General features: G+C 33.9%; 1 protein-coding gene across 1 annotated transcript in view; it reads left to right on the forward strand.

Annotated features, from left to right (window-relative positions):
• Nucleotides 1–12,521, forward strand: part of LOC138691291 (inositol monophosphatase 1-like) — a 107,590-nt gene extending 95,069 nt beyond the window's left edge. Inside the window, exon 6 of the mRNA XM_069813128.1 lies at nucleotides 5,153–12,521. Within this exon, the coding sequence (XP_069669229.1) occupies nucleotides 5,153–5,259 (107 nt within the window). The 3' untranslated portion in view covers nucleotides 5,260–12,521. The remainder of the gene's footprint in view (nucleotides 1–5,152) is intronic.
• The last annotated feature ends 848 nt before the right edge of the window (nucleotides 12,522–13,369 follow it).

Genomic DNA, 13,369 nt, shown 5'->3' on the forward strand with positions numbered 1-13,369 from the left:
CAGACATCATCTCTTTATTCTTCATCTTTCACTGTTGCTACTTCTCGTTACTGGAATTCTCTGCCGCCTGAAGTCAAGGGCTGCCGAACTTTAATTTCCTTTAAATGTAAATTAGAAAAATATCTTATGATGAGTTGCCAGACCTAACGCATTGCAAATATTTAATGGAATGTGTTCCATTGTATTTATTTATTTATTTTTTTTTGTTTCTTATTTTTATTACCTAAATCGTGTTTATTTATCACTTAACGCCAATATGTATCCCACTGTGTTGTTGTTTTTTTTTTATTAATCCATTTTTTTTGTACATTTTATTCAATTGTTGGTTTATGGTTTAATTATGTAAATCCTACTTAATTGTAATCTAATACTAACATGTATGCTAATGTGTTTATTTTTATTTTTACTGTGTACATTTTTTTTTTTTTTTTTTTTAATTATCGGCTTCTGTTTTTATGTGATTCGTATTTGATTCTAACAACATTAATATGTATTTCACTATTTTTATTTTTATTTTATGAGGTAAATTTTATGTAACTACCTCTTTTGATCTCATTATGTATCTAAATTGTATCAGTATGTAATTACTTAATTCCGATCCAGTTTTATGTTCAACTGTGTAAGCAAGTTTTAATCCTGGTTGAGTGTAAAAGAAGGCCTTACGGCCTTAACTCTGCCAGGTTAAATAAAGCCATTATTATTATTATTATTATTATTATTATTATTATAAAGAAAATCTGAACGAAATAGTTGAGTTTGAAGAGCTTGACTTGAGAAAAAGTCGTGACAGAACTGGGCGCCCATCAGTCAGGCACTGACTCGGCATCTACTTCAAACGGCTTACCCTGATGGAAGATTCGTCACAAAAGCAAAGAAAAAAGATATAGGGGACCTATTGCAATTTATACCCCCTTGTCACCATTCTTTTTTTCTTGGCTTAAATTCTGATCCTTGAACTGTTTCCAATGACGATGAAGTTGATGAAATCATGATATCAGATGACATCGTATGAATTTCCATTTTGTTCTTTTCAATGTTCATTTTTGTTTGTATTTCTTAACAGTAAACTTCTCATTTTGAGTGGGGTTTTAACTTTTATTCAATCTCATTTCCTTTCCCAATTTATTTTTGTTTCAATTAGGGGAATGCTATTTTTTCCAAGATCATGACTTTGATAAGTTCACTTTTTAGGTAGTTAAAAGAGTTGCAAGATAGATTTATAACTTCTAATTGAAAGTGTGTATGTTCCACTTATTGCCAAGTCATTATTTACTCAATACGTACAATTCTGAATTTACAGTGAATTGCAAACTTTAAATTTGCTCTCCTGAAAACATAGAAGTTTGGTCGTACACCACTTGGCAGCCAACCCGCCCATATCTTTGTATTCTTTTGAAGAATATTCCATCCTTTTAGCCGGGAAGCAAGCATTTCAGACTGTGTTTTGGATAACTTTAAATCTCGTATGAGATCATTAAGATCTTCTTGAGTCAATAAAATATGAGGCTCAGATGAACAGCTTTACAGCTTTTTTTTTTTTAATTGAAGTAAACTTTATTGTAAATAAATAAATAAATAAATACATTATAGTATTATAGTTGGGAATAACAAACAGAGAAAAGAAAACAAAAGAAAAAAAAATAAAATAACAGCTTTGTTCAAAAGTTGTATCACCAAACTATGTTTCTTTTTCTTCCTTACTTCCATCAGAATTTGAGCTCTCATTAAGATCTTGAGTCAATAAAATATGAGGCTCAGATGAACAGCTTTGTTCAAAAGTTGTATCACCAAACTGTGTTTCATTTTCTTCCTTACTTCCATCAGAATTTGAGGTCTCTTCATCTAATGTCACATGTTCTGGAGGCTTTGCTATGGGCAATTCTTCGCAGTATGGTACTGGTCTCATTGCAGATTGCAAGTTAGGATACACCACTGTATGTTTTGATTTTGACGTAAGCCCTTTAATGTTTGTTAAGCAGAAATAACAGTCAGAGGAGTGATCTTTGGGTCCCTTCAAATCATAGGACAGCAAATGGCATGTGACGTATGCCATTCTTCCATGCAGTGAGAAGCCTAGAATACGATAAACAACAGATATTTGGGTCTCAGGTCCTTGTTTGGTCCCCCACTTTACACCCAAAATAAAGTTCATAACACTTTTTCACTAATGGAGTAAGGTTTCGCCTTTGGAACTTGAGCGTCACTTCATCACATATATAGCAAAAGTTGTTACAATGATTTAAACAAACTCTAGGCATTGTAACTAATGACTAATTAATCATCATCATCATCATCATCATCATCATCATCATCATCAACAACACAGCATGGGCCTATCGACCCGTTCCATCCCCAATTAGAATTGTTGCCTCCATTGAAGTCTCGGACAACCTACATCTCTTCTGCCTTCTGGACGATATTGGAAAGCTATCTTTGGGAAATGCTCTTCCTCCATCCTATCTAGGTGGTGCATCCATTTACTCTGATAATCCTTCACGAGTTGATTTAGTTCTTCTATCTGTAGTTCATTTCTTATCTCTTCGTTTCTCATATGTTCAAGTCGTGAAATTCCTGCTACTGATCGCAGATATCTCATATTAGAGGCTTCAAGCTGCCTTTTGTCTTCTTTTGTTAGTGTCCAAGTTTCTGCGCCGTATAGGAGTATTGGTAATGCAACTGATTTATACAACTTCATGTGTGTATCTTTCCTTACTTTGTTTCCTAAGGATCTCCTTAAAGTTCCATTTATACATTGGTATTTATGTAGCTTTTCTTCCATGTCCATTTTTTTTCTGATAGGATACTCTGCAACCTAAATATTTAAAATCGCTTACTTGCTCAATAATTTTTGAGAAAGGAGGAGGGGAGGAGAATACCTCGTAAAAAATCCTGAGCTCAGCTGACCCGGCTGTCTGTACCCAGTAAGGGTCCCTTACCCAGGAAATGGGCGAAGACCACAACAGCGAGAAGTACATTCTGAACGGCGGAAGTGGCACTCTTACTCTCCAGAGGTTAAAATTTTGAGAGCCCATATCCGGGGTAACATGGATGAAGACCCCAACGGTAGTATTTCTAGCGGAAGGGGCAGCCCTCTCCTTGGGGTTAATACAAGAGAGGAGCGAGTCCGGAAGCTCTAAGGCAGCAATCCCGCCATCGGTCTTACTCATCAGTAGACCGGTTACCTGCTATGAGGAAATCTAAACAAACTCAATCTCCCCAATTGAATAATGTCTAATTAAAAGAAATAAATTTGTAAATATGTAATACACAACAATTCAGACACACAAAGTACTCACAATGACGTGTTCACTGGTTCACTGCTATCTCACAACTGGTATCGTTCTGATGATTGCATGCTACACTAGTCCACATTTGTGCATGTCTGTGGACACGTATTCAGCAGGTGGTGGTCTGTACATGTCTCTATATGTCTGAGCCTGTACAACAGTAGCAACGGTACCATTGATTCCATCATATTTATAATGCTCTAGTAGCTTTTATTTGACAATGGACAAATTGACGAAAAAGCGTTTATTTTACAAAATTGAAGTTGAAATAAAAAAAGCTATGGGTGATGGATAAATTCCGAATACATATTTGAAAACACGATACAAAAAACTTCACTAAGTACAACTATTGGTACTTGTGAGACAAAAATCATGTTGATCAGTGATCTGAGAATTACTAACATGGCGTTGAACAACTCATTCTCTTTGTTTTTCAGGATAAGTTTTAGTGATATGTGTACTCACCCGAACATACAATTATCCTCAGTACGGGCATGTGTTGAAGTAATTACAGCAGCATCTCCAGATCTATTACGTAAACTATTAAATTCAGAGTCTTGATCAATTCCATTCTCTGGTGAATACATTGTGAAATGTTCACTTGATAAATAATTTGTTTAACAAATTCTGAAGTATTGTTCACTATAAAGTTTGTAGGAAGAATAAAATACAGTATAACCTCTATTATCCGTGGTAATGAAGGGGGTGGAGTGAACGGTTAATCGAAAAAATCGGATAATCCGTACCATAAAAGATGTTTATAGCTAAAGTTCGTAATTTCCTTCGTGGTCTTGTGTTTAACGTGCTATGTAGGGGATCAGGCATTCACTGAAAGTTCAATTGTCAACGACGGGTTCTTAAGGATCAAGGGTTGATGATTGATGGTTGTCTGCGGAAAGATAGGAATACTTGAAGTTTCATGTTGTAGCTTTACATACTATATACATTTTATCCCTTTTTTTTTTTTTCAATCGCAAACAGTTGTAACGCCAATCTTCTACTCTGATGCAGCATTAACCACAGTTTCTTCTTTCCCAGACCTCTCAATTTGTAATTTTTTTTTAAGTAAATAAGCACAATTCTTTTCTTTTGACAACTGTGGAAGACATTTTGCATAGAAGTTATACAGTATGGCCGCCCAAATAGTAAGGATAAGGACTGAATTGTATAGGAGTTTGTGGAAATTCTTGGGATAATTTCTTTAGAAGCAAGTAGTGATTATTTTACAAGTAACTATTTCTGTTGCTGAAGCATTTTTACTACATACTTCGTAGTAAGAATAAAGGCTTGTAATAACCTTCTATAGAAAAACTATGTAGAAACATAACTTACAGTACTACATATATTTTTCTGCAGCAAAAAGAAAATAGGAGCTAGAAAAAAAAGTCGGATAATCCGAGAGTCGGTTAATAGGGTGACGGATAATTGGGGTTCTACTGTATGTTACAAAATTATATGTAGCAACCACAGTAAACAACTAAGCTTCAAAAAGAACTATTATTCCTGTTGTAAATTCCGCGACAAAGATGTTAAATTACTTTATACCTATAGTACAACAGATAGATAAGCATTCATCTAACTCTTGAAGCAAATATAGAAATATATTAGATCCGAGAATGTTAATTATACTACATAAATAACATGCTTATAAACGCATTCCATAAAACTAATGTTAAGGCCTCCTGAAATCTACTATTTTTACTATTCCTGCTGCTGCCACTACCTTTATTTTTCAATGATTTATACCATTTATTTGTTTTCTTTGCACATGCATATGCGTTTAATTTTCGTTTTCCACCATTGCTTATTATCTTGGAATTTTTATATAGTTTATTCATAAGTAATATTGAAATAATTACTTTCAGGTGGACCCTTTGATGTGCTGAGTCGCCGCTACTTGTGTGCTGCTTCACAGCCATTAGCTGATGAACTCGTGAAGATGATCAAGCAGTATTATCCAGAGAGAGATTAAGTATCTTGTCTTAGTGACAGAATCACCAAACAATGTCCTAAGTTAAAGTCAACTAGAATATATACATAGGAGGAAAAGTACAGTTATTGACAGGGTTAAGGATGATATTTTAGTAAATTAAACATTGAGAACATATTTTATATTTAACCAACAAAATGATATTCTGATTTAAGTAAGTGATATTTATTAATCTAGTCATATATGTTCAATGCAGCCTTTAAAAGAAAAAGTCACTATTTTTAATGTTAAAAATATATATCCTTAAAAATACAGTTTTTGGCAGGGGAATTATAGTAATTGGCAGTTATTAGCATGCACGTTTTCTCTACAGTTTTAATCCAAAATGAATCAAGCATTGATCCTGTTTATGTACTGTCACTTGTGGGCATAAATTTAAATCTGCAAAGTGAATTTAATCAATTTTGTAGTACAAATGGCAAACAAAATTATCGTAATCACTGTCACTGTTTTCAAGAATATGCTGTTGATTTCTAGGACTCACCTCCTGTGAAATAACATATGACACAACAATAAATTGACCAGAAATTCTGAAATTAAAAGTGGAACACCCAATCCGTGAAGCAGTTTTTGTCACAAATTAACTTTATCAAATCATCGCCTGAATGCAAGAACTAGGTAACTTGATTTTTCATATTTTGTGACATCGCCTATTTATTTATTGCACTAAGGAATATGTCCGTTTTCTTTACCTATTTGTTATATTGGAAAATAGATGTCGCTGGTATTGTTCGATCAGTTACCTAGATCCTGGATTACATTTTGTGCGATTTTTGCTATGTTATAAAAGAGGTAACTAAAAAACGCAAATTTCGAGTTACCTAGTTCTTGCATTCAGGCGACGATATATTACTTAAAGTTGATGACATAAAAATGAGACGTACATGATAGGAAAGAAATAGAACAATTTTAATACGTATATGCAATGGCAGATGTATAATTGTGCCGCCTGCAGTCACCCTAGTATTTCCTGCCCCTCCACCTTCATCCCTGATAAAAGTTGGAATTTAAAAATTCTGTGCTGTATCAGGGATACACCAGCATGTAGAAATGTTACCCAGTTTTGGGAATGAAACTACAGTTGTGCTGGAAACAATGTTTTATTTTGATTTTCAAAAGGAGATTGTGGTAAGGTATGTTATTAATGGAAGACATGCAATATATTTTCTCTCCATATTAAGCGACATTCCAAAATTAGTTTCAGCTTACAACAAATGTGTTCTTTCTTAGATTTTTCTATCATTTCCTAGTCTGAATTATTTTGTTCAGCTATAGAAACAAATAAAACAAGGGCTGTTTGTGAAAAACTTTCTCTAATCAACCAAAAAATTGTAATTTTGCTTTAGTGACATACTTCATCCCACATCCTTAACAAAATAAAAGATTCATTTTTTTTCCTCGCTCAGTTTCAATATTTTTTACTTCTTCAATTGACTTCAAGTGTTAAGAAAGTTTCGTAATTTAATTTTGTTAGCAGGTCATTATTTGGTTGAGATAAATCCCCATTTATTTTTGAGCTACCAAGATATTTCGAATAAAGTCAGGTTTCCATGGAAATAAACCACAGGTGTGGAGTCTGTTTCTAAAGATTTCGGCTTTTACATGTTTGTCTAGGAATGTTTTCAAAACTGAACAGAAATGTTCCTTCTTCAGTTCTTCATGAGGGTGTTTCTTGTGCCATTAAAGTAAAACTTTTCTTCGGCTTTCTTTTATGCATCTGAATACTATTACATCAGCTGGCTGAAGGATCCGTGTTGTTTTGGGATACAGCACAATTAATATTAAACCAATTTTAGTACAAAGTTCACTAATTTGACATAAAACAGAATTACAGGTGTTCCATTGTTTTTTTTTTAAATGACACAATAATATTTTCAATATTATGTTCATAAAAAGCCTTTGTTGAGACTGCATCCTGCAACTCCATCAGAAATCTAAAACTCAATGTCCAAGTTCTGCTGATGTCATCTAGTAAGGGAAAATGACCATAAGTTGAACATTAGAGTTACGGAAATTTTTACATTTCCTTGCTCTACCTAATTGCCTCATCTGTTACTTAAGCCCTAGGACTTTGATCTTCCATCCAGGTGGTCCAGTACCAATTCCTGTCCAGGTCATGATGAAATTTGTGATGGACAAAGCAAATGTTGTACTGATATACTGTATACAAACAAATTTCGTTGACTGTTTAATGTTAGAATTCTTTCACGCTAACAATCATGTCTATCTTATGCCAAGGGAGTCCTGTATAGTCCTGTATTGTAGTTATCAATGATCCATTTGTTTAGAGTATTTTCCTCATCAGTTAAAACTATAGAGGCCTGGGCATTTCTTTACAAAAGTTTTGCTTCATATGAAACTGAAATGTTGTTCCAGAAATGGTATATTTCTTCACTGATACACTTTTTTTCATTTTATTGTTAATTGCAACTTCTAAATCATTGAAGGTGTATCTTTTTTAGACATTTCTTACTTCCTACACAAGCTAATACAAATTTTATATAATATTAAAATACTGCCAGAAAGTGTCACATAGTTTATTGGCACGCCCTGTAATCTGTAATGAAGCATCAGAAGTAGATGCAAAATGTATATAATTTAAATAAGTGAGAATGTGATTAAAAAAGTCGTAAACACTGAGATACAATATTACAGATTTTGGCAGGAGAGCCAATAATAAAATGTAACAAAAATGTGTTACAGATGTTTGTACACCATCCATGTTGAATAAAACTGATTTATGTGATTCATTGAAATACCGTATATTCTGGAATACCCCGCTCACATTATATTCCGAAATATTCAAGTAAAAAAAAAAAATAAGTGTGTGCAGCTTATTCAAAATGAGTTGACAAAATTGCCCGATTTTCCTCTCGTGCAGCTCCTAACGTGATAGCCCTTATCTTCCCATATGAGTATTCAATTGTTGACATTGTTAAATGACTGAAACAGCACAGAATGAAGAAGTTAATATTGATAGCAAGTGCTTATTATAACAAACCATGTATCATACGCATGCTATTAATATTGCAGGATATCATGTAAATGGCCGATTAAGCAAGAGAACTGACTTGCCTGCAGTGCATGCACATAGAATAATAATAATAATAATAATAATAATAATAATAATAATAATAATGATTTATTTTCGCTGGCAGAATGAGTTTGAAATGCATCCTATTCATGATAAAGTTTGTTAACTGAACTGAATTTGTTCTTTAATTGTTTTTTTAATTTGTCATGAATACATTTGTTGAAAGTTTTATTTTTGTATTTTTTCTTTTTTCTTTTTTCAAAAGTGGGCTGCATAGCTTGTTCGAGGGCACGGGGTATTCGAGAAAATACAGTATACTCATATGAGCAATAGAATTTATAGACTAAATGCAAATAAATATTAAACACATTGCATACTAAGTAGCGTGTACTTCCAAACTAATGTCACACTCTAGTTCTTAATTTTTTCTTTAGCATCAGAAAGGTAGTGAACAGTATTTACCCACACGCACAGAATGCTCAGACCAAACTAGAGGGAAAACTTTAACACAACACTGTAGTCAACATTATAAGCCATAATTTCTCTTAAAAAGAATAACCGAAACAGAAAATACAAAAGGATTGTTATTTTAAATTATATTCAAGAACTGTGGGTACAACTGAAGCCACTGTATTTGGTGTACAAGTGTGTACAAATTAAATTTATAAACCAAAAATGTTTCTAGCCACTACCGTAAGAGCCAGGTTCATGTACGATCTTGCTCACAATGCCCATTAGACAAGCTACTATTGTCTTGTATGAATGAGTTGCGATAATGCTCTCCATGTTATTTATATTTTCACATTGTCCTCTCATATCATTGTTATGAAACACAAATAAACCACAGTACAGTCCATGCAGATTCAATAGCTTGCTGTAAGTGACTTTTGTTCGCAATGATTTTATAGTATGTCGCCTACATTTTCTAAATTAAAATTAAAAACATTGCATAGCCAGAACCAAGAAATTATTGCTAATGTTTATGACTTCCTGAAGTGAGAGGCGAAAAGTACTTACTGTGTCGAATTGTGTTCTCAAAGATTCATAACAAGCACTCAGAAAGTAAAAGAACGAGTTGCAGAAGCAACAGAAATCTTTGACATGTCCAATTTCAAGAGTGTTAAATAACCAAAAGAGGGCACATTGAAATATCATTTAACACACCAGGTAAATATGAGAACTTGCTTCAAAGATTTAAATCACGCGTAACATATGTTTACAAGGAATGGTAATCCTTTGACAATGAGCCGGTCTCTGCTATTCTTTGCCATTAGCTGCCTGTCTTACTGTACACTTGGGTTTTAAAAGCTAGAAAATTCGCAACGAAAAGAACAGTTCCATATACACATAATTTCTTAGTTAACATTTTTTCATTGACTTTAACTGCACCTTCTTTCCGTTGAAGGTTGCACGGTGAGGGTAAACGAAGTTTTACAAAATACATTACCATATTTTCGCGGAAATAACTTTTTCAGCATCCCTGATATTGAGAAGGTGGTTTTTGGCATGCTCTATATGTATAGCGAATTCTCCTAAACCCTAAGTCGAATTTTATTCATACGAGTATTCCTTATTTGTGCTGGAATTATATATCATACATAAAATATAATACTCTTATTTTATAGCAACAGTTTAATGGGTTTTATTATAAATTATAAGTGGAGTGACAATTTAGTCCCAGCCAAATTAAAAAAAAAGTCTTTATAATTACTTATATAATGTATAATGAACTAATAAATACGAGGGAGAAGTTGTTCTTGTTCTTGGTCACAGTCTCAAATTTTGAAGTGACATTAAAATTACTGTGAAAAATTTGCTATTCGACGTGTTTATACTATTCATAATATAGATACACCCCCTGTAGTGGCTGAGTGATCAGACCTTCAGCCTGACATGCAGGCGGTCAGGGTTCGAGTCCCAGCTAAACCTGGGATTTTTCAATCAATGAAAAATCCCTAGTGACACGTATGGTGGACATCATCACATTGGGGGCTTTTCTCAGAGTTCTCCCATATTAGGTATCTATATCATTCTGTCAACATTTCTCCATTTCATCATCATTCCATAGCATTCTCCGAACGCCAACTGGCGACACATGGAGAGGGCTGACCGAGGGATGCATGGGATGGCTTGCTCGAAACCTGGGTATGCAGCAAACCTTAGTCAGCCGATATTGATTTGGAAATGCACCTAACTTAAGGGTTAGCACAATAGATCGTGAAAGGTCGCTGTGCTGGGTCATAGTGCCCCCTCCAGAAAATTCCATTCCATAATTAGATATGGTTTGTGCAAAGTTACATAGGACAACATAATACTTTAGTTCTACAGTTAGCAATATGTACGTAGTTTATGGAGGTGAATGTTCAGTAGTATCCATGATTCAGGTGTGTTTACTGTACAGCTGCCGCTGCTGCAGCTTGAGAGAGATATGAACTGACCTTGCACGAGTGAGTAACTCGCTCTGAAGTTCTGATTAACAAAATCTATTTGGCAAAATTGCTGGCGTGTACTATAATTATGATGTACAACCTGTACAGCTTGGTCATCTCATGGCTTTGAGCATCATCTGTATGGCAGTTGTCATTGTGGAGCTGGACATTTTGTCGTTTCCATCCAAATTTCTCGAACTGTGACAAAATTAATTATATTGGACATAGAAAATGCTGAGGTGTTGAGTACTTAACTGAACATCTACTATGTAGAGATTAATTTTTTTTATTCTGCAGAATTATCTGTGATGGTTACCATTTGTTATTAACGGAAAAAAATTCGCTCCAGCACCAAGGATCGAATCCAGGTCTTCCAGTTCTACGCACTGGGTGCTCTAACCACTGAGCTACACCGAAATTCAATCCACCGCACTGGATCGAATCTTTCTCCTTTGGTTCTTTTTCCGTAGTGGCCTTACTCCATGTTCGACTTATTATATTGACATATATTTTAAGTCAACAGACAACACACAACGAGCAAACTCAATTGAGTGACTTGATGGTCAGGGCTCCTACAGTATATGCACTGTTAGGTGAATAATTTTTGTGAAGATTAATTTTTTGGTCCTACAGAATTATCTGTGATAGTTACCATCTGTGGTGGGTTCAACTTCGGCATAGCACAGTGGTTAGAGCACCTAGTACTTAGAACTGGGAGACCTGGGTTCGATCATCGGCGCTGGAGCAAATTTTTCTCCGTTAATAGCAAATGCTGAACATCTACCTGCAAGTACAGGCATCATTCTGGAAAAAAAAAATGAATTTCCATCTCTGTGGATATTAGGATATCCAATGATAATTTCACTTTCTTAACAACCAATTTAATTCGAATGGTAACATTTGTGTACATTTATTCAAATAGTTTCATTTCAGTAATGATCTTATGCTTGAAATTCCAGTTGAATGGTTTTTCTTTTAATTGCCTGCAGTTTAACATTTGAATTATTTTTCTACACTTTCTGAGATAATTATAATGCTTGCATTGGAATTTTCTTGGTTATGGTCATAGATACAAGAAACATACAAACTTGTGTCTTACTGGTATGATAAGTGATGCTGATGTGGCATAAAGGTGTATAAGTAACACAGATGTGAAAAGATTGACTAAGCTGTGTATTAAGTAGTTTGGCTTTGACTTAAGTTGAATATGATTGTTAATTGCTTAAATAAGTATGTACTAAAATCATGTTATAGCCTACTGGGTGATTCAGAAGCATGTGTAAATATTAAATGGGTATAATGTATCAATGTAAACAATACTAAAATGCCCTATAGCTAATTGCTGCACTTCTTTTCTTTCTGGACTGCCAGTGACGTATACTGATGACTTCAGACAACTCCATTAATAAAAGTCCAGGGATTCATGTTGAGTGACCTGGCTGACCAACCATTTCACTGCGACATAACTTTGAAATAAAGCACGTTCAGAAAAAGTGTTTTGGGGCATTTTAGTATAGCTTCAATTGCTATATTACTGCCATTTAATATTTATATTTACTAATGAATCACCTTGATTATTTGTACCGCATATTGTTTTCGTTATTTGAATATTATTTGGATGTAACAATTTTTAGTGAAAATTGTCATCTATTGGAGCCTGAAGTACTTAGAAATTACTTATACCTCTGGATGTATTATGAATATGATATACTGTTTCTGAAATATTGGTACTTTATTTCGGCACCATTGTTATTCGAAATAAATAATTGAAAATCTGTGTATTTTGATTTTAATATCTTTCTCCTCCATTGTATGGTAAATGTTATTGATTCATTTGTTTATTTTTTATACAAAGGGCAGAATCCATAGGAGTGTTTATAAATGAGAACTCCTTAAGCAATAATTGCTTACACTTATTTTCTATTCTGAATTATTACTTATATTCATTAAGTAAGAAAGCTCATATCTGACCTTAAGTATTATCTCATTTAATCCAATATGACGGATTTCTGATTGTTTAGAATATTATGAAATACGAGTAGATAACGATTTCATCGAATTTGTCGAGTTTAATTATCAGCACACGTTGGATCCAAGTAAACATTACATTAGAGATATAGAGAACCCTTTGGATACCTTAAATGATCAGAAATTTAAGATTGTACGAAATGGAAATATAAAAATTGGAGATTTATCTTTTGAAGAGGTGGAGAAGTTCAAATATCTGGGAGCAACAGTAACAAATATAAATGATACTCGGGAGGAAATTAAACACAGAATAAATATGGGAAATGCCTGTTATTATTCGGTTGAGAAACTTTTATCATCCAGTCTGCTGTCGAAAAATCTGAAAGTTAGAATTTATAAAACAGTTATATTACCGGTTGTTCTTTATGGTTGTGAAACTTGGACTCTCACTTTGAGAGAGTAACATAGGTTAAGGGTGTTTGAGAATAAGGTTCTTAGGAAAATATTTGGGGCTAAGAGGGATGAAGTTATAGGAGAATGGAGAAAGTTACACAACACAGAACTGCACGCATTATATTCTTCACCTGACATAATTAGGAACATTAAATCCAGACGTTTGAGATGGGCAGGGCATGTAGCACGTATGGGCGAATCCAGAAAT

This window comes from Periplaneta americana, chromosome 16 (genome assembly GCF_040183065.1).
Source record: "Periplaneta americana isolate PAMFEO1 chromosome 16, P.americana_PAMFEO1_priV1, whole genome shotgun sequence".
NCBI classification, from domain to species: Eukaryota; Metazoa; Arthropoda; class Insecta; order Blattodea; family Blattidae; genus Periplaneta; species Periplaneta americana.